We start from the raw sequence: 23,824 nt of genomic DNA on the forward strand, positions 1-23,824 counted from the left end.
TTCAAGCACCAGCTGTCAGAGCAGCTCACAGATTACTGTACCTGTACATAGCCCATCTATAATTTAGCCCAAACAACTACCTCTTTCCCTATTGTATTTATTTATTTTGCTCCTTTGCACCCCATTATTTCTATCTCTACTTTGCGCATTCTTCCACTGCAAATGAACCATTCCAGTGTATTACTTGCTATATTGTATTTACTTCGCCACCATGGCCTTTTTTTTGTTGTTTTTTTGCCTTCACCTCCCTTATCTCACCTCACTTGCTCACATTGTATATAGACTTATTTTTCTACTGTATTATTGACTGTATGTTTGTTTTACTCCATGTGTAACTCTTGTGTTGTTGTATGTGTCAAACTGCTTTCCTTTATCTTGGCCAGGTCGCAATTGTAAATGAGAACTTGTTCTCAACTTGCCTACCTGGTTAAATAAAGGTGAAAAAATATATATATATTGTAAGTTGAAAGCCTGAAAAGGCAGATGGCAGATGTGTATTCTTTAGTTAATGGTCTGGAACTGTTTGGAAAACTCTGATTTAGTGGTGGAGTTAATATGACCAGATGTTGGGAGATGGGGAGAATTTGAAGGACCCTTGAAGGGACCCACAGGAAGCTTAATTTGATGGGCCAAATGTCACTGTCACTCTGCGGTCGTGGTGTGGTCCTTTTGTGGAGGTCAGCGCTTTATGACTACATTCGGTCGTGTGGTTGAACATCCGGTTGGGCACCAGGGTCAAAAGAAAACCAAGGCAGCTGGGGTTGTGGGGGTTCTATTTGTGTTTTAGTGTTCCTCTCAGCTGGGTGCGTAGGTGAGAGCATAAGAGAATGAGACTGAGAAAGGGTTCGGTTATTTTGGTTGTCATTTTTTTGTGTGTGCGTGTGTGTATGCAGCAGCGGTAAACAATTATGTTTTCCCATATCCTCCAGATGCTGTTAAATGATCAGATGAAACTATTTCCCCCAACACACTCCACCAGCGGTCATACAACACACTTTGAACACACTCTCTCAAAGAAGACTGAAGGCACCCTTTCTTCTATTTTCTTATCCATCCTTTCTTTCCTGCTGTAGTTTCAAACAAATATGTCCATAAACAGGGCCTGCGAGACTGGAACAGAACAGTAGCTCAGTGGGGGTACGGAACACTTTGTACTTGATATGATGACAGGCGTTGCATAAGACTTCATGTCTGCCTGGCTGCTGAACTCCAGTCATCTAGTACTGCACGTGTGTGTGTGTGAGATTCCCTTTCTGGCTGCCTTATTAAGCCATGTCCGACACTATAACCAGGAAGGAAGTCATTTGCTGAACATGAGCTTCCTATGGTCTCCTTCTAAAAGGGGAAATGTTTGCAGGCTGCAGGAAAAGGCAACGATACTCAAAAGCCCGAGAATATCCCGATGGGAGTTATGAGGATGCAAATGTGCTGGTATCTTCTAAATGGAGAGAAGACATGGTCTCTGTTATGTGTTTTTTCATAGTGGCGTTGTTGTTTGTCCCATCAAGCGTACCTAGGAGGGATAGAGCCTCCACAGGGACAATAGAGCTGAGTACTCTGTGCACTATGGTTGAGAACTGGAGCAGTTGGCCTATTGATGTGAGAGTGTTGTGGTGTGTGAGTGAGTGAGTAAGTGATAGAGAACCCTCTTGACCCTCTCTGGCTGCCCTATTAAGCCCTGAGTCCGACACGAACCCGGAAGGAAGTTATTTGCTGAATGAGTTTTCTGTGGTCTCCTAAACAGGATACATTTTTCAAGCAGCAGAAAAAGGCAGAAATACTCAGACACCTGGAATATCCTGATGGGAGGGAGGGTTCTCTCTTTTCATTACATGAGTTTGTCCACTCAGTCCCAAATGCCACTTTATTTCCTACATAGTGCACTACTTTTTGACCAGAGCCCAATGGGCCATGATCAAAAGTAGTACACTACATAGACATTTGAGACACAAAAAAAGTGTTCGTTGGTGATACTGACTAATACAATTAAAATTCTCTTTAGAGCATCACAATCAGTTTTTATGAAGTATGTACAATGGAAGACATGTTCAATCTGTGCCATCTCAATATAGTTCATATTTCAATCTTCGAGTAAGAAACAGTAGATATACACTAAAAGTGAGCGCACTGTTGAATATATATACACTATATGTTTCCAGTGACAAAAAATAGCATCAAAAGTAGGTAGAAAGAGATATACAACGAGCAAAATAGTTTCCTTTCTTCAAAAACTTAAAATATATATCAACACAATGTGTACATTTGGTTACAAACTAAGTTAATGTGTTTCACTATTGAATATGCCATATGGGTAAAGTGTTGTCAACAAGGCAAAGATAACTAAATATACCGAAGGTAATTCTATTTTTAAATATTATAGACTTATTCACAAGTAAATGTGAGGGGGTAAAGGCATACATTGCAATCCAAAAACATAATTTTCAAAAATATTTTCTTTACATTGTTTAGTAATTTCATTGCAACATGACTAAATTTATCTTCACTATCTACATCCTATTTCAGATAAACTCTTATGTACATAATCTACACAAAAAAGCCTGCAGAGAAAATACTTCATAAGTGTAGTACATATTAAATAATACAGTTTGATAAATGTCTCCCACTTAATTTTCAATTGTCGTTTCTACTACATCAAGTGCTCTACTACATTCAGATGTGTCGCTAGTGTGTTACAATCTAATGAGTTGTGAGAAATGTGTGAGAAAACTGGGGCACAATTCATTATGGGGCACCAAACATTTCTAAGTCCAAGTAGTCTTCCCTTGTTTCAGTTCATTTTCATCCGTTTGATGCCTAATGAACAGTACCCTGGCACTATGTACTCCTCATGCTTACACCAGCAGTGACTGTGGCAATCCCCATGACTCCAAATCGTGTCGTTCTACCCCCAAAACTAAATCATTGAGATGTTCTATCATGTAATCAGGTTACAGCTAGGGATATGGGTAATGCATTGCAAATACAGTAAATGCTTGGGTTAGTTGAAGTTCTGACTACTACTAGGAAGTACACAGACCAACATCTTTGCATCCTTACTACATTAATATGTATTTCTCACCTCATAACTGGAACTAGTAATAAATGCTCTTAAATAGTATCATATAGCATGAAATTAGAATTAAGAAAATACTTTAATATCAGAAGAATAAATCAGATTGTCTTTGTTGTGCCTTACAAATACATTAAAGACAGTAAGGCATTGGGCTGGTCTTTATGAAACATTACAAAATAAATACAACCTAAATATATCTATACATTACTCAGTATGCGGCCTTGCTCTTTCTGAGGTAGGGATTGGAGTATTTTAAATGGTTTGCTAGCGAATGTGTTACTGAAACTATCATGGTTTCTGTTTTTACACACACAAACGTCGACCCATCCATACTCATGTAAGTAAATAAATAATATATGCATGCTGTGTGTGTGTGTGTGTGTTGGGGGGGTGTTGACAAATCTTTTGAGGAGGGTGTAAGTACATGTACTGTGCCTTACATGTGCTGTCTTGTGGGTCAACAGACAGGCTACTCACAGTCCATGAGACAAAACCAAAAACCAGAGGGAAAATTCAAAACAGATAAACAGAGCCAGAAATATAGCCTCTAGACACATACAGAGGTCCCCCATATACAGGAGCCTCTGGCCCCATTTCCTTTTTAGTACAGAGTGGGACAGCACCAGTGTTAGGATTCCCATCCATGGGCAAGGGAGTTAGCCATGGTGGGGGTGTTTGTTGGGTCACATGAGGCACAGCCTTACTTCTCGAGTTAATTTACAGCAGCAGGTTGTCTCAGCCGCCCCCAATGTATGACTGTCCATCTCAGAGCATGGATGATGAGGGCTTGGATCATCCACTGTCCTGTTCAGTCTTGGGGGGGGGGGGGGGGGTTAAGAATGAAAGAGAGAAAGAAAGAAGGAAAGAGAGAGAAGAGCATGTTAAGTATCATTGCATTACATGGCGCTTTGAGTCAATACAGACTGCAATTAGCTTAGAAATTCTTGGATTTCTTAGAAATCTCTTATTATTTCCTATGTCAGTCAAGCTACCTCAAATTAGGGTTCTTGGTTTCCACTGCTACCACAAACAACTCTTATAGACAAAAAATCCCATGCTTATATCTGACATCTGGAGAGAGATAGAGGTAAAACAGCCTCCTGTTACCATTCATTCCATCCTCGGAGAGATTCAAATTTTCAGCCTGTTTGTGTGTCACAACAACACACTCCGAATTATAGATGTAGGATCTTAATTTGATCAGTCTTTTGTTGCTGAGAAATTTCCTGCGCAACTATAATCCACATTTCCTGTTACTGCAGGATTATTCTCCTGCTGTAGCAAACTGGCTCAAATTAAGATCCTATATCTGTAGCTGTTTGGGAAAAAAAGCTAGACAACCCGGAACAGCAATTGTGCGTCGCACCGCTCTCGCGCACACACTCACGACCTTGTGCCGGGTTCAAACTTTCTGCGCTGTGTTACAAAAAAAACACAGCGAGTGGCTGTGTGACTTGCACCCATTGTCTCCCTCTCTCCTCCCTGCTGGAGCGACCACCACATAACATCAACAGTGTTTATCGCTCTGTCCGTGTTGCTGAAGCTGCAATATAACTACCAGCCATTGGGGACTGAAAAAGTCTGTTACCGAAATCCCTCATTTGTTTAGGAAAAACATTCCCTATTCCCTCAACCCTTGCTCTTTTTCCATAACACATGTATGCATCACATGCATGTGACCAATAGGGCCTGACCTATAGCATATCATAATCACATCAATAAATTCAACAAACTCCGAAAACCTTGACACATATGACACCAAAATGGATGCAGAGGACTTGCAGAGGACAAATAAACTCGAAAAATGGGGGAATGTTTAGGTTGCTAAGGAGGTAAAGGGGAAGTCAGACGTTTGGAATAAATTTGACTCGTTATGGAAAATACTGGAGATCAAGAAAAATAAGGTTAGGAGCAAGCACTGCGTGCATATTATGTGTGCCAATTGCCAAACAGGTGCTGTTATATTACAATATAATTTCTCTGACCGTTTGGAACAATGTAAACAACACTAAATAAATTACAAGCATACCAGAGAGTCTTTTTTGTAAAGCCTTTATTACAGCAAAGTCTAAAACCAGTCGCATTCATTAGTGAATGCAATTTCCAAAATGCATGTTTATTTATTGTTTATGCTAATTATTCAAGAGTCACTTTGCTATTTTATTTTAAAACTAAAGGGTTGATTGCATTTTAAATGATGAATGACTTGTATGCTGTATGATGACATGAATGAATTAATGATTGATACAGTCTATAAGCTACAGTAATGTAAGTATTGAAATATAGGCCTAAGTATGGTATTAAGACTAAACAGGATGCACTTCGGCCTACAGCTCGATGGTGGTTATACAAGGTTGCTATACTAAGCCAACTAATGATAACGACATTACTTATTATTATAATAATGATTATCATAACAATAAGGAGATCAAGAAAAAGGAGGGTTATTATTATTATAGCTCAGTAGGGCGATGCGCTTGGGACGCTATCACGCCAAGCAAAAGCAGCAGCAGCTTTGTAGGGGCTGAGGAGGGAGGAGGGGGGTTAGGAGTACTGCAGTAGGGGGATAAAGCACCAGCTGTGGAGCTCCTCAATGCCATCTGGGTCTTCCAGAAATGGGCCCGGCCAGCAATGATGGGGGCTTAGAGAGCAGAGCAGGAGAGCAGAGTGGCCCTGCAAACCGTATTACAGAGGGCACGGTTGGGGTTGGGGCAGAGGGCCTTGTACCTCACTGCAAAGGCTCTGATATGTTGCTGTTCAGTGATTGTACATCTTATAGACTGCTTATTCACATATAGTACACATGCCACTATGGTGGACTTCGGCAGTTTACAATGCCGAAACTGAACTGCAGTGCAGCTAACAACTAAAGCAAATTTGTGAATGGTTTTGGAAGATGGTGTGTGTTTACGTGAGTCTAAGGCAGAGAGAGAGAGAGACAGAGACTGAGAGTGTGTATGCACACACCCTTTCATCCCACCTCCATAACTAACAACCTGGCGGCGGTGTCTAATCCCCAGCCACACACAGTGTGTAATCTCATCTCTAACTCTAACCCTGGCTGCAGCTGCTGAGGATAAATGTAAGGGACCGCTGCCTGGCGACGGCTGCCGCGTGGGTTATCTGGAGCCGGGAACATCCTGGCCTAGTTTAGTCACCGTGTCACAGCGTCTGCACTGCAACCGCCACCTGCTGGAAACTCTGACGCAGCAGTGCGTGTGTTTGGAGGGGATGTTTGTGTGTGATACTAAACGGAGTGAGAAAGAGAGAAACATGAAAAGAGCGGTAGCACAGAGTAAGCAAAACAAAAAAACTACAAGAAAAAGAGAGAAAAGAACACCAAAAGAGGAAAGAGAACAGGAAAAGAGCAGGAAAGAGTGAGAGAAAATAAGCCCGCGGAGCAGAGAGGGAGACAAATCAAGCGAGGAGAGGGAGGGTCGAACTGCCTCTAATATCTCAATTTCTTTTGAAATGAAAGCAGAGCCTCATTGAGCATGCTCCCTGACGTCTCTCGGAACGATAGAGATAAAGTAAAAGAGGTGGGGGTGTTGTACAAGAACAAAACACGTAACACACACTTTGCCTGGCCCAGAGCAAAAATAATCTGCATCTGGTGTGCGTGATGTTCCACTATTCTACTGTATTTGGTTGTTCTAAACCAAAAGCAGCACTGACAAATGCTGATGATGATGATCTTTGATCACATCCGATTCAACACGCAATCTGTAGATGAAGAACAATCGCAGCTCTGATTCGGTCACGGATAGGATGGATATCTGAGAGAGCTGTGCTAGAGTGTGAGCTACTGGCTACGGCTTCATCCCCCCCCACTCCCCTTCCCGGGTTGATGGACATTAGACTGGCCCCTGGGCTGCACCTGCTGCTAAATGAATAAAATTTTTAAAACACATTACATCAAAGAGGAGAAGGTGGGCCACATAAAAGCAAGAGCTGTCTGAGAGATGGTCAATGAGGGACATGAAAACCCAAGCCCAGCACAGGGAGACGTTGCTGTTGCTTCACCACAACTGCCAGCTAAAGAGAAAGTCGCTGGGCAGTTTTTTCAAAAAAGCCATGCTCCACTACCGCAGGTCTTACTGAAATCCAACTGGTAGAAAAGGAACTCAGCTGCTGCCTCAGTCTCCTGATGCTGACAGTGAAATCAATCCACTGGACTGGTGGAAGATCTACCCAAAAAAACTTTCCCAAAGTCAGCCACCTGGCAAAGCGCTACCTGTGCATTCCTGCGACCGGCTCCCTCTCAGAATGTGTTTTTAGCACAGGTGGCAACATAGTGACCTGCCATAGGGCAGCTTTAAAGCCAGAGACCATAGACAGACTTGTCTTTCTTGCTTGTAAGACCATAAGACAACAACTACCCCAACTTGTAAGACAACAACTACCCCAACTTCAACTGTGATGTGCCATGAAGCTAACAGTTATAATGCATATTAACTTGCACTATTTTATTTAGTATTTTTTTTATTTCTTACCCATGACTTGTAACAGTTTATTTGTTTATAAATATATATATATTTATATATATATAAATAAAATTGCACCCTATAATGATACACTACTTTTTGACAGAGTGCAATGGGCCCTGTCAAAAGTAGTGCACTACATAGAGAATAGGGTGCCATTTGGGACAAGAGCAACAGTCACTGGTGAGTACTGGACAGTACCTTGCACGCCAGTCAAGGCAGGCTAGCACCACCCACTACTATACTACTAGACTGCACACTAGGGCTGGACATATGGAAAATAAATTATCACTCATATATATATATATATATATATATATAGTGATAATTTATATATATATAGGACAAAGGTGGGGGTTGACAGGGAGATAGCGGTGTACGGCAGGTGCATTACCCCTCCTGCATTACCCCTCCTCCCGGATGCAGAGCCATCTGCCACCACTCAAGAAGAGTTTGCAGTTTTCACCGCGCGCCACTCATAGGAGCACTCACTCCCCTCTCAAGGAGTCCAAAGTGTGTGTCCGCAAGTGTGTGTGTGTGTGTCCACACACAAAAACACTCTGGGTGTTTACCCTCGTTGCTGCCAGCCATTAGGGCAAAACACCTGATGTCAAATGAGAGAGAGAGAGAGGGATTGAAAAACAAGACAGACCTGATCAGATAAAAGGCTATTAGTCTCCAGAGAGGAAGAGACATCCCTAAACCTCTTCCTGACACTTCTACAAATCTCTGAACACCTTGTTCACCAAGGATGAGTGCCCAGGTCATGGGGTTAGCTCACATTAGCACACTCTCAGGTCATTGTGATAGGATTTACATTAGCATACATTAGTACACAGAGGTAAACAGAGTTGGTGCCCACGTGCCCTGGCCTGCCGATGAGGCAGAAGGTAAACAAACACAGTGACTGTCCTGTGACCTTTCTATTTATGCAACCAACTGTCGTCTGGATAATCACGCAAAATATCTATCCATCAACAATGTCACTGCCGAGGCCCAAGTCCTTTGACTGATTGACAGTGACGGAGAGAGAAGAGGAAGTTCAGGAGTCTGTCTGAGGGGTGCTGTTTATCCAAAAACAACCCTGTGGTGGCATTCCAGGCAGACGCACATGGTGTCGGAGGCTCTAAATACCTGGGATGGCTGAGTTGGTACTTTGTACCTAGCAAAACTGCCATGTCTCTCTCCCTCTCCTCCCACTCATTCATTGTGTGGCTTTGAAGTTAAAGATAAACACCGTATCAGGTCTCTGACTAGCAAGAAGTCACCGAAGATATGTGGACACCTGCTCGTCGTACATCCCATTCCAAGATCATGGGCATTAATATGGAGTTGGTTCCCCTTTTGTTGATAGAACAGCCTCCACTCTTGGGAAGGCTTTCCACTAGATGTTGGAACATAGATGAGGGGACTTGCTTCCATTCAGCCACAAGAGCATTAGTGAGGTCGGGCACTGATGTTGGGAAATTAGGCTTGGCTCACAGTCGGTGTTCCAATTCATCCCAAAGGTGATCGATGGGGTTGTGCAGGCCAGTCAAGTTCTTTCACAAGTTCTTTTTCCACATTTTGTTGTGTTATAGCATACATTTAAAATTGCTTAAATTGAGATTTTGGGTCACTGGCCTATACCCAATACCCCATAATGACAAAATATAATTGTTTTTGGATATTTTTACAAATTAATAAAAGCTGAAATGTCTTGAGTCAATAAGTATTCATCCTCTTTGTTGCGGCAAAATGTGCATAAGAAGTCACATAATAAGTTGCATGGACTGTGAAATAATAATGTTTAACATGATTTTTGAATGACTACCTCATCTCTGTACCCCACACATAGAATTATCTGTAAGGCCCCTCAGTCGAGCAGTGAATTTCAAAACATAGATTGAAACACAAAGACCAAGGAGGTTTTCCAAAGCCTCCAACACCCAGTCACTACAAAGATACCTGCGCCCCTCCTAACTTGCCGTAGAGGAAGAAAACTACTCAGGGATTTCACCATGAGCCCAATGGTGACTTTAAAACAGTTAGAGTTTAATGTCTGTGATAGGAGAAAACTGAGGATGGATTGTAGTTACTCCACAATACTAACCTAAATGACAGTGAAAATAAGGACGCCTGCACAGAATACAAATATTTCAAAGCAGGCATCTTAAAGTAAAACTACAAAAAAAATTGTCAAAGAAATTAACTTTATGTCCTGAATACAAAGTGTTATGTTTGGGGCAACCCATCACAATAGATCCCAGAGTACCACTCTTCATATTTTCAAGAATGGTGGTGGCTTCATAACATTATGGGTATGCTTATCATCAGCATGGACTAGGGAGTTTAGGATAATAATGTATGTTCAGTTGCCCCGTCCCTCCCAGCAGCCTCTGCAACACAGACAGGAATTCCGAGCGTGACACTTCGTCATTTCCTGGCATCTAGTAAACAACGAGCTCACTTGTTTTTCTGACCCGCGGCGCGACTAGTGACTAGCCAAATTCATGAAAGACATTGGCGTGGATGCCGCCTCCAAGGGACCCGCACATGGATGAGGCCTCACACACACAGAGAAACAGTCACATACGCTCTTGCTCTCAAACACACACACAGTGTTTGATAAAAGTGCAAGCAACTAAAAATCCCTCACCTGTCAACAAGTCTCCTGCACCTCAATGTTTACAAGGTACAATGAGCCAAAACACTGACTCCGTGTGCCTTGCCCCTGAGACTGGAACATTGGTTTGTTTATAGCCACCACAGGGACTATTCTAGGCCAGAAAACTGACACCAGGCCAGTCAGATGGACCTATGCCTTGGATGATTTATTGACGGGTGCTTGGGGCTGCAGCATGTTTTATTGCCTGCCTGCCTTTCTGACTGAGGCATGGAAGGAACAGGTGTGTAAGGAACTGCCTAGGGCTGACGTGTCATAAAAACACTGACAAGATGTTCTAGCTTGCATAGGCTGGATCCCTACTTTGAGTACAGCATTCTCACAGCACTTTCCTAAACAGATCTCTGAAGGAGATGCATACAAGCTCTGCAGATGAGTATTTATGAATGAATAACGTGAAAAGTGTTATTATAGTAGATGTACAGTACCAGTCAAAAGTTTGGACACACCTACTCATTCAAGGGTTTGTCTTTATTTTTTACTATTTTCTATACATTGTAGAATAATAGTGAGGACATCAAAACTATAAAATAACACATGGATTCATGTAGTAACCAATATATTTTACATTTGAGATTCTTCAAAGTAGCCACCCTATGCCTTGATGACAGCTTTGCACACTCTTGGCATTCTCTCAACCAGCTTCATGAGGTAGTCACCTGGAATGTTTTAATTTAAATGCATGTGCCTTGTTAATTAAAAGTTCATTTTGTGGAATTTCTTTCTTAATGCGTTTGAGTCAATCAGTTGTGTTGTGATAAGGTAGGGGTGGGTATACAGAAGTTTGCCCTATTTGGTAAAAGACCAAGTCCATATAATGACAAGAACAGCTCAAATAAGCAAAGAGAAACGACAGTCCATCATTACTTTAAGACATGAAGGTCAGTCAATACGGAAAATTAAGAACTTTGAAAGTTTCTTCAAGTGCAGTCGCAAAAACCATCAAGCGCTATAATGAAACTGCCTCTCATGAGGACCGCCACAGGAAAGGAAGACCCAGAGTTACCTCTGCTGCAGAGGATACGTTCATAGAGTTAACATGTCTAGGACTGGGGTTCCGCTAGCGGAACGGGATTCCGCTAGCGAAACCCCTCACCAACAGCCAATGAAATTGCAGGGCGCCAAATTCAATCAACAGAAATCTCATAATTCAATTTTCTCAAACATACAAGTATTAGACACATTTACATTTACATTTTACATTTAAGTCATTTAGCAGACGCTCTTATCCAGAGCGACTTACAAATTGGAAAGTTAATACATATTCATCCTGGTCCCCCCGTGGGGAATGAACCCACAACCCTGGCGTTGCAAGCGCCATGCTCTACCAACTGAGCCACACGGGACCACTTTCAACTCCCTCCAAAGATTTTCTATGGGGTTGAGATCTGGAGACTGGCTAGGCCACAACAGGACCTTGAAATGCTTCTTACGAAGCCACTCCTTCGTTGCCCGGGCGGTGTGTTTGGGATCATTGTCATGCTGAAAGACCCAGCCAATACACCTTACGGAACAGCGGGGACTGTGAAGCAACACAAACGCATGCATACACACACGATAACATACGCACTATGCACATGGATTTTGTACTGTAGATATGTGGTAGAGGTGTAGGGGCCCGAGGGTGCACAGTGTTGTGAAATGTGTGAATGTATTGTAATGTTTTAAAAATTGTAAGGCCCTTCTCCCCCGATTGCTCAGTTTGGCCGGGCGGCCCGCTCGAGGAAGAGTCTTGGTTGTTCCAAAGTTCTTCCATTTAAGAATTATTGAGGCCACTGTGTTCTTGGGAACGTTCAATGCTGCAGAAATTCCCCAGAAGTGGTCGACACAATCCTGTCTTGGAGCGCTACAGACAATTCCCTCGACCTCATGGTTTGGTTTTTGCTCTGACATGCACTGTCAACTGTGGGACCTTGTATTAGACAGGTGTGTGCAGTTCCAAATTATATCCAATCAATTGAATTTACCACAGGTAGACTCCAATCAAGTTTTAGAAACATCAAGGATGATCAATGGAAACAGGATGCACCTGAGCTCAATTTTGTGTCTCATAGCAAAAGTCTGAATACTTACGGAAAATAACACATATGGAATCATGTAGTAACCAAAAAAGTGCCACACAATTCAAAATATCTTTCTGACTATGCCAAGTAGCCAACCTTTGCCTTGCTGACATCTTTGCACGTTCTCTCAACCAGCTTCATGAGCCAATCAGTTGTGTTATGAGAAGGTAGGGTTGGTATATAGAAGATGTTAAAAACCCAAGTCCATATTATGGCAAGAACAGCTCAAAAAAGCAAAAAGAAACAATAGTCCATTACCTTAAGACATGAAGGTCAGTCAATGCGGGACATTAATAACTTTAAAGAGACACCATTTTAAAGATAACATTCTCGTTAATCCAACCACAATGTCCGATTTCAAAAAAGCTTTTCGGCGAAAGCAGAACATATCATTATGTTAGGTCAGGAATTAGTCACAGAAAGCATACAGCGATTTTCCAACTAAAGAGAGGAGTCACAAAAAGCAGAAATAGATCAAACTAATCACTATCCTTTGATATTCGTCATCAGATTACACAATGTTTTGTTCGATCAAGTTCATATTTATATCCAAAAACCTCAGTTTACATTTGGCTTTGCCTCCAAAACATCCCGTGAATTTGGACAGAGCCACATCAAATCACAGAAATACTCATAATAAACACTGATAAAAGATACAACTGTTATTCACAGATTTAAAGATATACTTCTCGTTAATGCAACCGCTGTGTCAGATTTTAAAAATTTTTTACAGAAAAAGCAAACCATGCAATAATCTGAGTACGGCGCTCAGAGACCAAAACAACCCAAGAAGATATCCGCCATGTTGGAGTCAACATAAGTCAGAAATAGCATTATAAATATTCACTTATGTTTGATGATCTTCGTCAAAATGCACTCCCAGGAATGGCAGTTCCACAATAAATGTTTGATTTGTTCCATAAAGTCCATAATTTGTCCAAATTACTCCTTTTGGTTTGCGCGTTCAGTACACAATCTAAACTCACGACGCGCGGGCAGGTCCAGGCTGAAGTTCAGACAAAAAGTCATATTACAGTCCGTAGAAACATGTCAAACAAAGTATTTAGGATGTTTTAAACATAAATCTTCAATAATGTTCCAACCGGAGGATTCCTTTGTCTTCAGAAAAGCAATGGAACAGAGCTCGCTCTCACGTGAACGAGCATCACGAGCTCAAGGCATTCTGGCAGACCTCTGACTCATTCCCCTCTCATTCGGCCCCACTTCACAGTAGAAGCATCAAACAAGGTTCTAAAGAATGTTGACATCTAGTGGAAGCCTTAGGAAGTGCAACATGACCCATATCCCACTGTATCTTCAATAGGGAATGAGTTGAAAAACGACCAACCTCAGATTTCACACTTCCTGGTTGGATTTTTTCTCAGGTTTTTGCCTGCCATATGAGTTCTGTTATACTCACAGACATCATTCAAACAGTTTTAGAAACTTCAGAGTGTTTTCTATCCAAATCTACTAATAATATGCATATATTAGCAACTGGGACTGAGTAGCAGGCAGTTTACTCTGGGCATGCTTTTCAATCTGCACCTCAGATTGCAGCGCAAATAAATGCTTCAGAATTCAAGTAACAGACACATCAACTATTGTCACGACCGTCGTAATAACACTCGGACCAAAGCGCAGCATGAAATCGGTTCGACATTTTATTTGAAGTGAACCGCACAAAAAACAATAAAGAATAAAGCACACGTGAAGCTATGGAGTGCTTACAGGCAACTACACATAAACAAGATCCCACAAAAACCAGTGGGAAATGGCTGCCTAAATAGCATCCCCAATCAGAGACAACGCTAAACAGCTGCCTCTGATTGGGAACCATACCAGGCCAACATAGAAATAAAACCATCTAGATTACCCACCCTAGTCACACCCCGACCTAACCAAAATAGAGAATAAAAAGGCTCTCTATGGTCAGGGCGTGACAGTAACCCCCCCAAAGGTGCGGACTCCGGCCGCAAAACCTGACTCAATAGGGGAGGGTCCGGGTGGGCATCTAGAGTTGGTGGCGGCTCCGGTGCGAAGTACCCACTCCGCTCGCGGATCCGCCAGCATCGGTGGCAGCTCTGGTGCGGGACGAAGAACCCGCTCATCCCGCGGATCCAGCATCGGTGGCGGCTCTGGTGCGGGACTTTGCCCCCATCCAGACAACGGGTCCGTGGCCAGGTAGAACGCCGTGCCCGGACTGGGCCTCTGCGCAGAGGAGGGCCCCGGCCATGGAGCTGGGTTGAACGCCACACCCGGACTGGGCACCGGCGCAGAGGAAGGCTCCGGCCTTGGAGCGGGACTGGATGCCGTGCCTGGACATCGGCGCAGAGGTAGGCTCTTGCCATGGAGCGGGACTGGACGCCGTGCCTGGACAGGGCACCGGCGAAGAGGAAGGCTCCGGCCTTGGAGCGGGACTGGACACCGTGCCTGGACTGGGCATCGGCGCAGAGGAAGGCTCCGGCCTTGGAGCTGGACTGGACGCCTTGCCTGGAAGCTCCGGACCGTGTACCCTCGCAGGAGGTTCCGGACTGTGGACCGTCCACGGAAGCTCTGGACTGGGGACCGTCGCCGGAAGCTCTGGACTGTGAACTGTTGCCGGAAGCCTGGTGCGTGGAGCCGGCACAGGTGGCACCTGACTGGTGTCACACACTTCAGGGCGAGTGCGAGGAGCAGGCACAGAACATACCGGACTGGGAAGGCGCACTGGAGGCCTAATGCGTGGAGCCGGCACAGGTGGTACCATACTGGTGACACACACTTCAGGACAAGTGCGAGGAGCTGGCACAGGACGTACTGGGCTGTGGAGGCGTACTGGAGGTCTGGTGCCTAGAGCCGGCACAAATTGTCCCGGACAGATGACCCACTCTGCACGGCGAGTGCGGGGAGCTGGCACAGGACGTACTGGGCTGTGGAGGCGTACTGGAGACCTGGTGCTTGGAGCCGGCACAGTCTTTACCAGGCTGCTAGCACGCTCCTCAGGATGAGTATGAAGAGCTGACTCAGGTTGCATCAAACTGATGACACGCTCCTTAGGGCAAATGTCATTCATCATACACCAACACAACAACTCTCTCATTTCTCTCTCCTCCAATTTCTCCATCAACTCACTGACGGTCTTCTGACTCTCTCCTCCAATTTCTCCATCTCCTCCCAGATTGGCGCTGGTTCACTCCTCGGCTCCGCCGACCACCCCGTGTGCCCCCCCAATTATTGGGGGCTGTTTTGGGCTTTCGTTGTCGCTGTCTTCCCTTCTCTCCTTGCGTCTGCTTCCAAGGAAGTCCTCCCATTATTTCCTCCCAGGTCCAGGATATCTTCTCCTCCTTGATCTCCTCCAAAGCCCAGGATACCTTCTCCTCCTGGGCACGCTGCTTGGTCCTGGTGTGGTGGGATCTTCTGTCACGATCGTCGTAATGACACTCGGACCAAAGCACAGTGTAAAATCGGTTTAATTATTATTTTATCCCCTTTTTCTCCCCAATTTCGTGGTATCCAATTATTAGTAGTTACTGTCTTGTCTCATCGCTAAAACTTCCGTACGGGCTCGGGAGAGACGAAGGTCGAGAGCCATGCATCCTCCGAAACACAACCAACCAAGCCGCACTGCTTCTTAATAAATTATGGTATGATAAACTGTAAGGTCTCCTCTTCAGGAGACCTCTGCGTGTGTGTTAAAACCTGTTTTGAGTGTTGTGACCTTCAGACACTATCAGAAGGCGTCTACATTCAGACTCCTTCGGTCTGGATCCCACCGTGGTTATCTGGTTTTCCCGAGAACACAAAGCTGCCACAGACCTGATGAAACCAACCACCTGTCAGAAGATGCTTACACTCATTCACATTGTTATGACTCTATACTTGTGATGAAACACCACGTGACGTGTGACTGGGTACTACCATTTAAGCTTCATAATAATGTAGCTTATGAAATTAAGAACGCAATGTTCTTCATCTCCTAACGTATTGCACAAGTTGACTGCAGGTATTTACTTAAAAAGTAGCTACAAATATTCACTTTTTTTATTTTTTATTAATTAAGACATTGTTAAACAGTATTGACGGTAATGAAAAACCATCCTATGGTTATTTACAAATACCCTGGTATATGGTATACCGCCCAAGCCTAAAGGTGATGCCATTGCGCAATGTATTAAACATGTCATTGCGCAATGTATTAAACATGTAATGCAATGATAATTACTATAAAAACGTGCTTGTCAATAGGAGATCAATGTAAGTTTAATGTAAACAAGCCATTATATAGACATTAATCTATATTGATATTATTTAGACCCTTCGTTCTTCACTGTCCATGTATACACTCCGCCTGCGCACTGTGCGTAATTTCTGTGTGTAATTCGATCAACCAAATTCGCTCGTGTCTTTTCTAATATAATTAGTATGACACAGAGAATAAACACTTCTCACTTGTTTTATAAAATGGCTGGTGCCCAAAATCAATTTTGTCCTGCAGTGTCATGGTGCCTACGTACCCACCCACCACTTGTTTACTTCAGTGGTTTCAAAAGTCCAACATTCGTCACGCAGCAGGTCCGTTTTGAAGTCATGTACCACCTACGCATCTTCGGTGGTAAACATTTGAAATTCAAGGCCGCCACAGCAAATAATCTCAACGTTTCCATTTTGAAAGATGTTTTCCCCTCATGTGTTTTTCATTATCTCGTCTAATCGCAATACACATGGCAGAATAGCAAGCTGAACAGTAGTAGGATGCTGTACTAACTGAAATATCATTCATTTTTAACTCATTGCCAGTCCTTCATTCAGGTTTTCCTCTCATGCAATATAAATCCCCTTATTGTTGTTGACAGTGACAGCACCCTCCAGTATAAATGAGTGACGCCATAAACAAAAATGCAGCAACATTGCCATTAGTATATGACCACTGCAGACCTCTAACCCTACCTTTACAAACTCTGACCAGCCATGAAATGGACAGCTAAAACACACACACACAAACAAACAGGAGCATCACTCACCTTTGACAGTGGTTGCCGCCTCCTTGAACCCCAAACAGACATACGGCGCGACGTGTAATCCATGGAGGGCTCCCTTGCAGCTGGTGGCCGGCTTAAAGCTGACCATGGGCAGGTCTTCACAACAAGGTCCCTCCATGTCCCTGTCCCGGTTCTCCATTAGGTTCAGGGCAATATAGTTCAGTCCATTCTGGAAGCCCGCAGAGTTCTCTCTAATCATGGGGCTGTCACTCTCCTCGTCTGAGCCCTCGCTGCTCCGCACCGACAGGTTCTCCACCGAGCTGTGGCGTTTGGCATTCCCATGAGCGAACGAGGGGAACACAGGGGTGACGGTAGCCGTAGAGGAGAAGGTTTCGGAGCTGTGCCGCCTGCGCCCATGGGGGTCGGCCCGGATCACCTTGGCGGCCTTGTCAGGATCCACGGGGTTGACGGCGCCAAGGAGGAATACCCCAATGCCCACCGGGAGGCTCTGCTCACCCAGGGAAAGCCTCTTCTCTCTGGCACTGGGGCTGAAGATAATAAACAGAGTTAATATGTATTACAATACATAGTCTATTACAAAACATCCATAGATAGATGTGATATAGAAAATATTTTATACTTATCATGAACTCAATCCACTTACAAACATAATATAAAGTGCCTGCCGTGCAAGGGGAATCTATCCATCCTATTCATAGTTTGAGATGCTTTTCTATAACTAGCCAAATAACGTTGCTGAATAATGTATTTATAACTGAAATAATGGCTAGAGTACTGAGTGTACCTTGCTGAGGTCTGAGGGACGAACTGGGGAGGCTTGTTGGCCATTCCAAGTCCAAATGTCATCTCGGTGTACTCATCCTTGCCTCTCAGGGGGCACTTGGAATCGCTCTTCGATCGGAGATGGTACACTCCCTCCCCATCCAGACAAGGGCACAGGGATAACTCAGGGACCGTGTCTAACCGTCCGGCAGGGGTGTCTCCGGCCTTGGGTGAGTGCGAGACGATGTGGTGCAGGTTCACGTAGTCGGAGAGAGGGGACCTCGGCTGGCTGCCGATGGAGCCCGGAGACGACTCCTGGCTCTCATTGGATGCTGACAGAGAGGAGTACTTGGTGCTCTCACTGAAGTCTATGTTGATATACTCGCCCGGGCTCCTAGGTTCCCCGGGCAAGAGGTGCTCGTTCATGCTGGGCAGGATCCTAAAGCTGTCGAGAGACAGCCGGTTGGGTCGCCCCATCCTCCCCTGGTGGGACGTCAGGCTCTCAGTTCCCCGGCTCTGTCTGATGGCTGAGGGCACCGAGGAGTTGAGCGTGGCCGCATTGGTCATCACTGAGTAGTAGTCGTCTGACTCCCCACCTAGCGACGGATGGCCTTGGGGGCTCATCAGGACGTATTGGTCATTAGTGTCCCCCACCTCCTTGGAAGTCTGGTGGAGTTTGGTGGGGCGCGGCAGGGAGTCTGCGGAGTAGATGGAAGGCTCACCACCCAGAAGCTGCTCCAGGAAGTAGTCCGGGGAGGTCTGCGAGGTGGTGTAAGCAGCGTTGCTAGGGGACATGTTCATGTAGGTCGAGCGGCTGTCAGGGCTTTCAATGGACGACTTAGAGCTGCACCACATCCTCATGTAGCCGCTGTCCTCCAAGGAGCCTCCACTGCTGGGTGAGTTGGTCCGGTAGCCGCCCCCGTCCTGGTGGATTTGGGCCCCGGGGTTGATGATCTGCTTGGGAGCCGAGACACACATGGGGCTCATGGGCATGTAAGCGTCTGCCTTGCTGTTGTTTCCCCCGGGCGGCGCTGCTACACCCGTCATCATAGGCATATAGCCATCGTCCCCTCCTAGGTTACCGTTGGATTCGCCTCTCTTTGGGGAGGCGGAGATGGAGCGGTTTCTGGAGTGGTGCCCGCTGTTGTTGTGGTGGGCAGCCCACAATAGGGTGTACTCATCCAACGAGGCAGACGACAGCTGAGCGGGCACCCTGTGTTGGCGTGGTGTGGTGAGAGAGTATGACCTCTTCCTGTACGCCTTCTGCGATGTCAGGTCCTCCTCCTGGCACGCCCGCTGTTGGTCATTCGTCCTGTCCATAATCATGTAGCCACACAGGTCGTTGGCCTCCCAGGAGGGGGGAGTGCTGGAGAGGGAGTCGTGGGTGTCACTCCTGGTGAGGGGTAGGAGCCTGGAGGTGTCGCCTGGGCTGGAGCTGTACTCGTCGCATAGCATAAAGTTTGCGTCACTGAGGGAGCCTGAGATGGAGGTGCTGCAGCTGAAGTGGCGGTGGACCGCATCAGGGGTGGGGAGGGTCCCACTCATGGGAGAGAGGCAGATGGAACTGCAGACTGAGGGGGGGTTGTTGGAGACGGGCAAGGAGCGGCTGTGCTGGAGGCTGGACTCCAGTATCCGGCAAATGCGTCCGCTGGAGAGCGTACTTGACCGGCTTAGGGGGATCCGGTTGGAGAGGGGACTGGTGGGACTCCCGCTCATAGATATTGACATAGACACTGGCCTGACCATGCTGCCATCCCCCCCATTAGCAGTTCTTATCCGACAAGATGTGAACTTGCTCATTGGGGATGTGGCCACTATGCTGTTTGTTCTCGACCTCCTCACCAACCCTGTCTGACTTGGGGGAAGATTATTCCAGTTGCGTCTTGTGGGCACTGAAATGGGGTTGGTTCTTGCCGACTGACTCTTACTGCGAGGTCTGAATTCTGACAGCTCTTTCATGGCTTTCATCGCCTCCAGGATGGTTTCGTGGATGTTTTGCGCAACCACCGAGTCGTCAGCCTGCATCCAGAGCTCACCGGGGCCAGTGACAGCCGACCTACCAACCTCGATGAAGAAAAAGCTGTCAGAGTGGCCACATCTCCGGATATTCATGAGCTGTAAACTGACAGCCGCAACCTTCGAGTTCAGTTTCACAAAGCTGATAGTCCGACTGGATAAACACAGCCTAAACACCCCTATCAAATGTTTTGTTTGACCCAGTCCCCTGGACTTCAAATTCACTTGCCATACCTCCTTGTGAAAGGCAGTGGTTGGCGTGATCATACCGTAATTCGCCTCCTCGAAACAGAAAAGAGAGGTGGAATTAGACGTTGGGCTGTCATAGACTTTCCCCTCTTCGATCATATCCGACAACACTCGAAACCAGCTCTCCTGCTCCTGCTCGTTTTCGGCTGCCACTGCAAAGTATTCGTCCTTGGTGTAAAAGGCGATGAGGTGTTTGTGCTTGGAGTCAGCTCGCTTGTTTATGCAAAGACATGAGTCCAGCAGTATCACCCTTTTAGCAGCCGACTTGTTTTTCCACTTCTTCTCGCTCTCGTAGTATTCCAGCCGGGCAGGAAAGCTCTCGCTGGGTTCTCTCAACACGAAAAAACGTCTGTGTCCATGCTTCTGTTTCTTTAGATATCCACATTTCTTAATGTTATTACTGTTATTGGTCACATTAGACAACATCTGTCCTCCACTCGTTGGAGGACTCGCCATTCTGATGCGCACGCTTTACTTACTTTTAGAGAAGTTGTTTGTGCTATTTTCCAAAGCACCGAAAAAAACTAATGTAAATCCGCTTTAATTATTCCATTACCCGACACAGGTATTCCCTCCCGCTGTCTGCAACAGTTAAGCACCAAATAACACCACCGTGATTGCGCTGGAGAGAAAAACAACATGTGACGTTATTACATCCAGTTCTGGCTTGCAGTAAAAAGTAGAAGAAAACTACACACTCATAAAAGGCAGCGCAACGTTGGAAAGGCGTGCCTGTCAATCTAGCCAATTCTGCCCAACTCATTGGTGGAATGAACGAACAGCTGGTAAACGGGACCCGACTCCGCAGCCATACCCTTCCCTTCTCGTTCTTTTAAACCCGCCTACTATATTACCCGTTTTTCCTTTCCATGTACATATAGTACAGCAGATATCACTGAAACGTAGGGTAAATGTATCAAAATAGCCAATTAACGCCTCCTTCCGCTACATTGTAACGATGTAATAACCGAGTAAGTGTCCAAATGCAGGCGTTCTACATAGCATAAATAGGCTAGGTGTTGCCTCTTGCATTGCACTCTGATCATTTTGGCAGAGACGCGCATAGCCTTCAGCATCGATGCATAATATAGAGGATTACATTTGTTTTAGTTTTTTTGCTGTGAAATACAATAGGCCTACCATGTATAGTGTGGGAAACTGTGAATGTTTATTCTTTATCAAATGCACAATATGTAGCTGAGCACTATTCGTATTGTTGTGAGACTGCAGTGCATGTCATGGAGCGCCTCAATCGCTAAATAAGCATCGCCCTACTTTTAAATAACCGTGCGTTATGATATATTTTGCGCGCTTGGGTATCACTCTCCCTGTCCAACAGAGAACTGCGTATCCGACCTCTATATTCTTTCTACTTTCTACTCATGGTTCATCAACAAGCCTGCAATTTAAAGCATTTGATCTCCCAGGTGGAACTGTGTTAGTTGTGTTTCTATGCACACATGCACATAGATAGTTTTTCAACAAAATAATTTGAATCGCTTGTCATACTGTGGGAATCACGTTTAGGTTGGAGTATGGGTATTTAAATCGTGATAGTGATGACATAGATGAGATGTGTGTTTTTTGGGGTTCTATTTACTTGGTGCGCCAGGAGCTCCAATTTCGCGTTAAAGCTTGAAATGCTGCCACCGTCTGGCTAATTTTGATATAAGAACTTTTTTTCTCGCGTGAAAAATAGTAATAGTCTCACCAGACACTTCCAGTCTGGGGATGTTACATATAGGCCTACTGGAGCAACTCAACTAGATTTAATACAATTTATTTCATTTCATTGACTTAATTGACCCCGTAGCCCTATTCTGTTTTCTCTAAAATACAAATCTGCATGCACAGTTGACCTCTCAGCTAACACAACATTCTCAGTCATGGATAAATGATGCCCACTACTCCCATTTGGTGTTTAGGCTATGCGTAATCAACACACTTGTTATTCATTGTGCTATAAAAACAAGTGCTTAATATAGGCTAACCTAAGCTCATCGTCCCTGCATAGAAAAACACCCCTTTTTGTGAAGCTACTGCTTTATTGATTTGTCTTATGGTGCATTTCCATACAGAATTTACCCCAGTGTTTTACACAAAAGGCTCAGACTTTTCTGTTTCCATCTATGCGGGCTGGCGTATCTCACTGGGCCATGGCTCCAGGGGACCTGCTCTCACTTGGGGCCACTGGTACTTTTCAGCTGTCCTTTACATAACAATGGCTAACTGTGAAGTTCAACATCTTCTCACAAAACAACTGTTTTGATTATGCAGAGGTTGTTGATTCTGCTCCTCATAGCCCAAAGGCTGGCAGATGACGATATTGAGTTGTTTCTTCTTACCGTCCAAAGGGAGTGCATGCAGCCGGCTATACATTCGTGCCCCCGTGGACTGGTTTGTACATAAAACATTCTCCATTCAGGCTGCAAAGGTGTTGATTTCCTCCTTAACTAAATTGTATGGTGAGAAGGCGAGAAAATAAACGGGGAAAATATGCATACTTTCTTTATGAAACACCATTTTCCACACCCATGCTAGAGTGGCTAATGCCTAGGAATGCTAGTCTCGGATGTTGCGTATAGCATTCAGCCAATCAGGTTGCAGCAGCGTGTTGATTACCCCTGGCTGAACGCAGGGCGCAACACCAGGAAGTAGCATTAGCTACTCTAGCATGGTGGTGGAAAATAGTGTTTCATAAAGAAAGTACACATTTTCATGAAATTACTCAATATCAACATCTGTCGGCCTTTGGGCTATGCTCTTCACAATTCTACACTGTCAGCCCTAGCTATGGAAACACAATTTCCCTAGCATAACATAAGGGTGTAACTAGAGTATCACTGGTGTTACAGTCAAAAAGCAGCACTAGTGTCTTTACAATAAGCAGGGGAGCAAATATCTGCCAACTCTTGGATCATCCTGCCAATTGTGGGCCACGATGCTAAATACTACCTACCTTTGATTTGTCTTGTCCTGCTCTCTGAACTTTAATGTCACAGCCTCCCTACACCCCCAAACCTCTTAACAGTCAAATGAAACCCCACTCAACACCCCATTTAACCCCCATGTCCCCCAGGCTCAGCTGCCCTGATTGGTTTCATAATCTTTCGAAAAATATTGTTATTTTTTTTCCAATCGGTGTTGCCAAGCTGGGTAGGGTGGGGGTGAGGCTACTGTAGAATGCCACCATTCTATTCAGCCAATATCCCCCACCCCCCTTATAGAGCATCTGGCTATTGTATTTCTAACCCCCCCAATGGGGTACCCCGACCCCCCCCCCCCCCACACACACGTCAGAACAGATTAAATACAATCCCCAGGAGTGTCTAATAAGTGTTGTTCTCGGGTGTTATTGTTTATGGCATTGTGTTTGTGATCCTTGTGACGTTTGAACATTGCCTATTTTTCTGTTTTCGATTAAAGTGTTGATTCAGAGGTTTAAGCTTGACCACAACATGTGTTCTTGGTACTAACCACCACCTCTTAACAGACAAAAAAACATAGTGTACTGAGGAGAGGGCTTATAG

The 23,824-nt window shown here is 44.9% G+C and overlaps 1 protein-coding gene across 1 annotated transcript; it reads right to left on the reverse strand.

The window, feature by feature from the left end:
• Positions 1 to 1,795: 1,795 nt before the first annotated feature.
• LOC129859514 (insulin receptor substrate 2-like) lies at positions 1,796 to 23,334 on the reverse strand. Its single transcript, XM_055929377.1, has 3 exons — positions 18,052 to 23,334; positions 17,289 to 17,794; positions 1,796 to 3,886 (listed from the first exon to the last, which is right to left on the reverse strand). The coding sequence occupies exons 1-3, from the start codon at positions 20,748 to 20,750 to the stop codon at positions 3,882 to 3,884; spliced, it is 3,210 nt and encodes a 1,069-aa protein (XP_055785352.1). The 5' UTR covers positions 20,751 to 23,334; the 3' UTR covers positions 1,796 to 3,881.
• Between the last annotated feature and the right edge of the window lie 490 nt (positions 23,335 to 23,824).

This window comes from Salvelinus fontinalis, chromosome 7 (genome assembly GCF_029448725.1).
Source record: "Salvelinus fontinalis isolate EN_2023a chromosome 7, ASM2944872v1, whole genome shotgun sequence".
In the NCBI taxonomy this organism is placed as follows: domain Eukaryota; kingdom Metazoa; phylum Chordata; class Actinopteri; order Salmoniformes; family Salmonidae; genus Salvelinus; species Salvelinus fontinalis.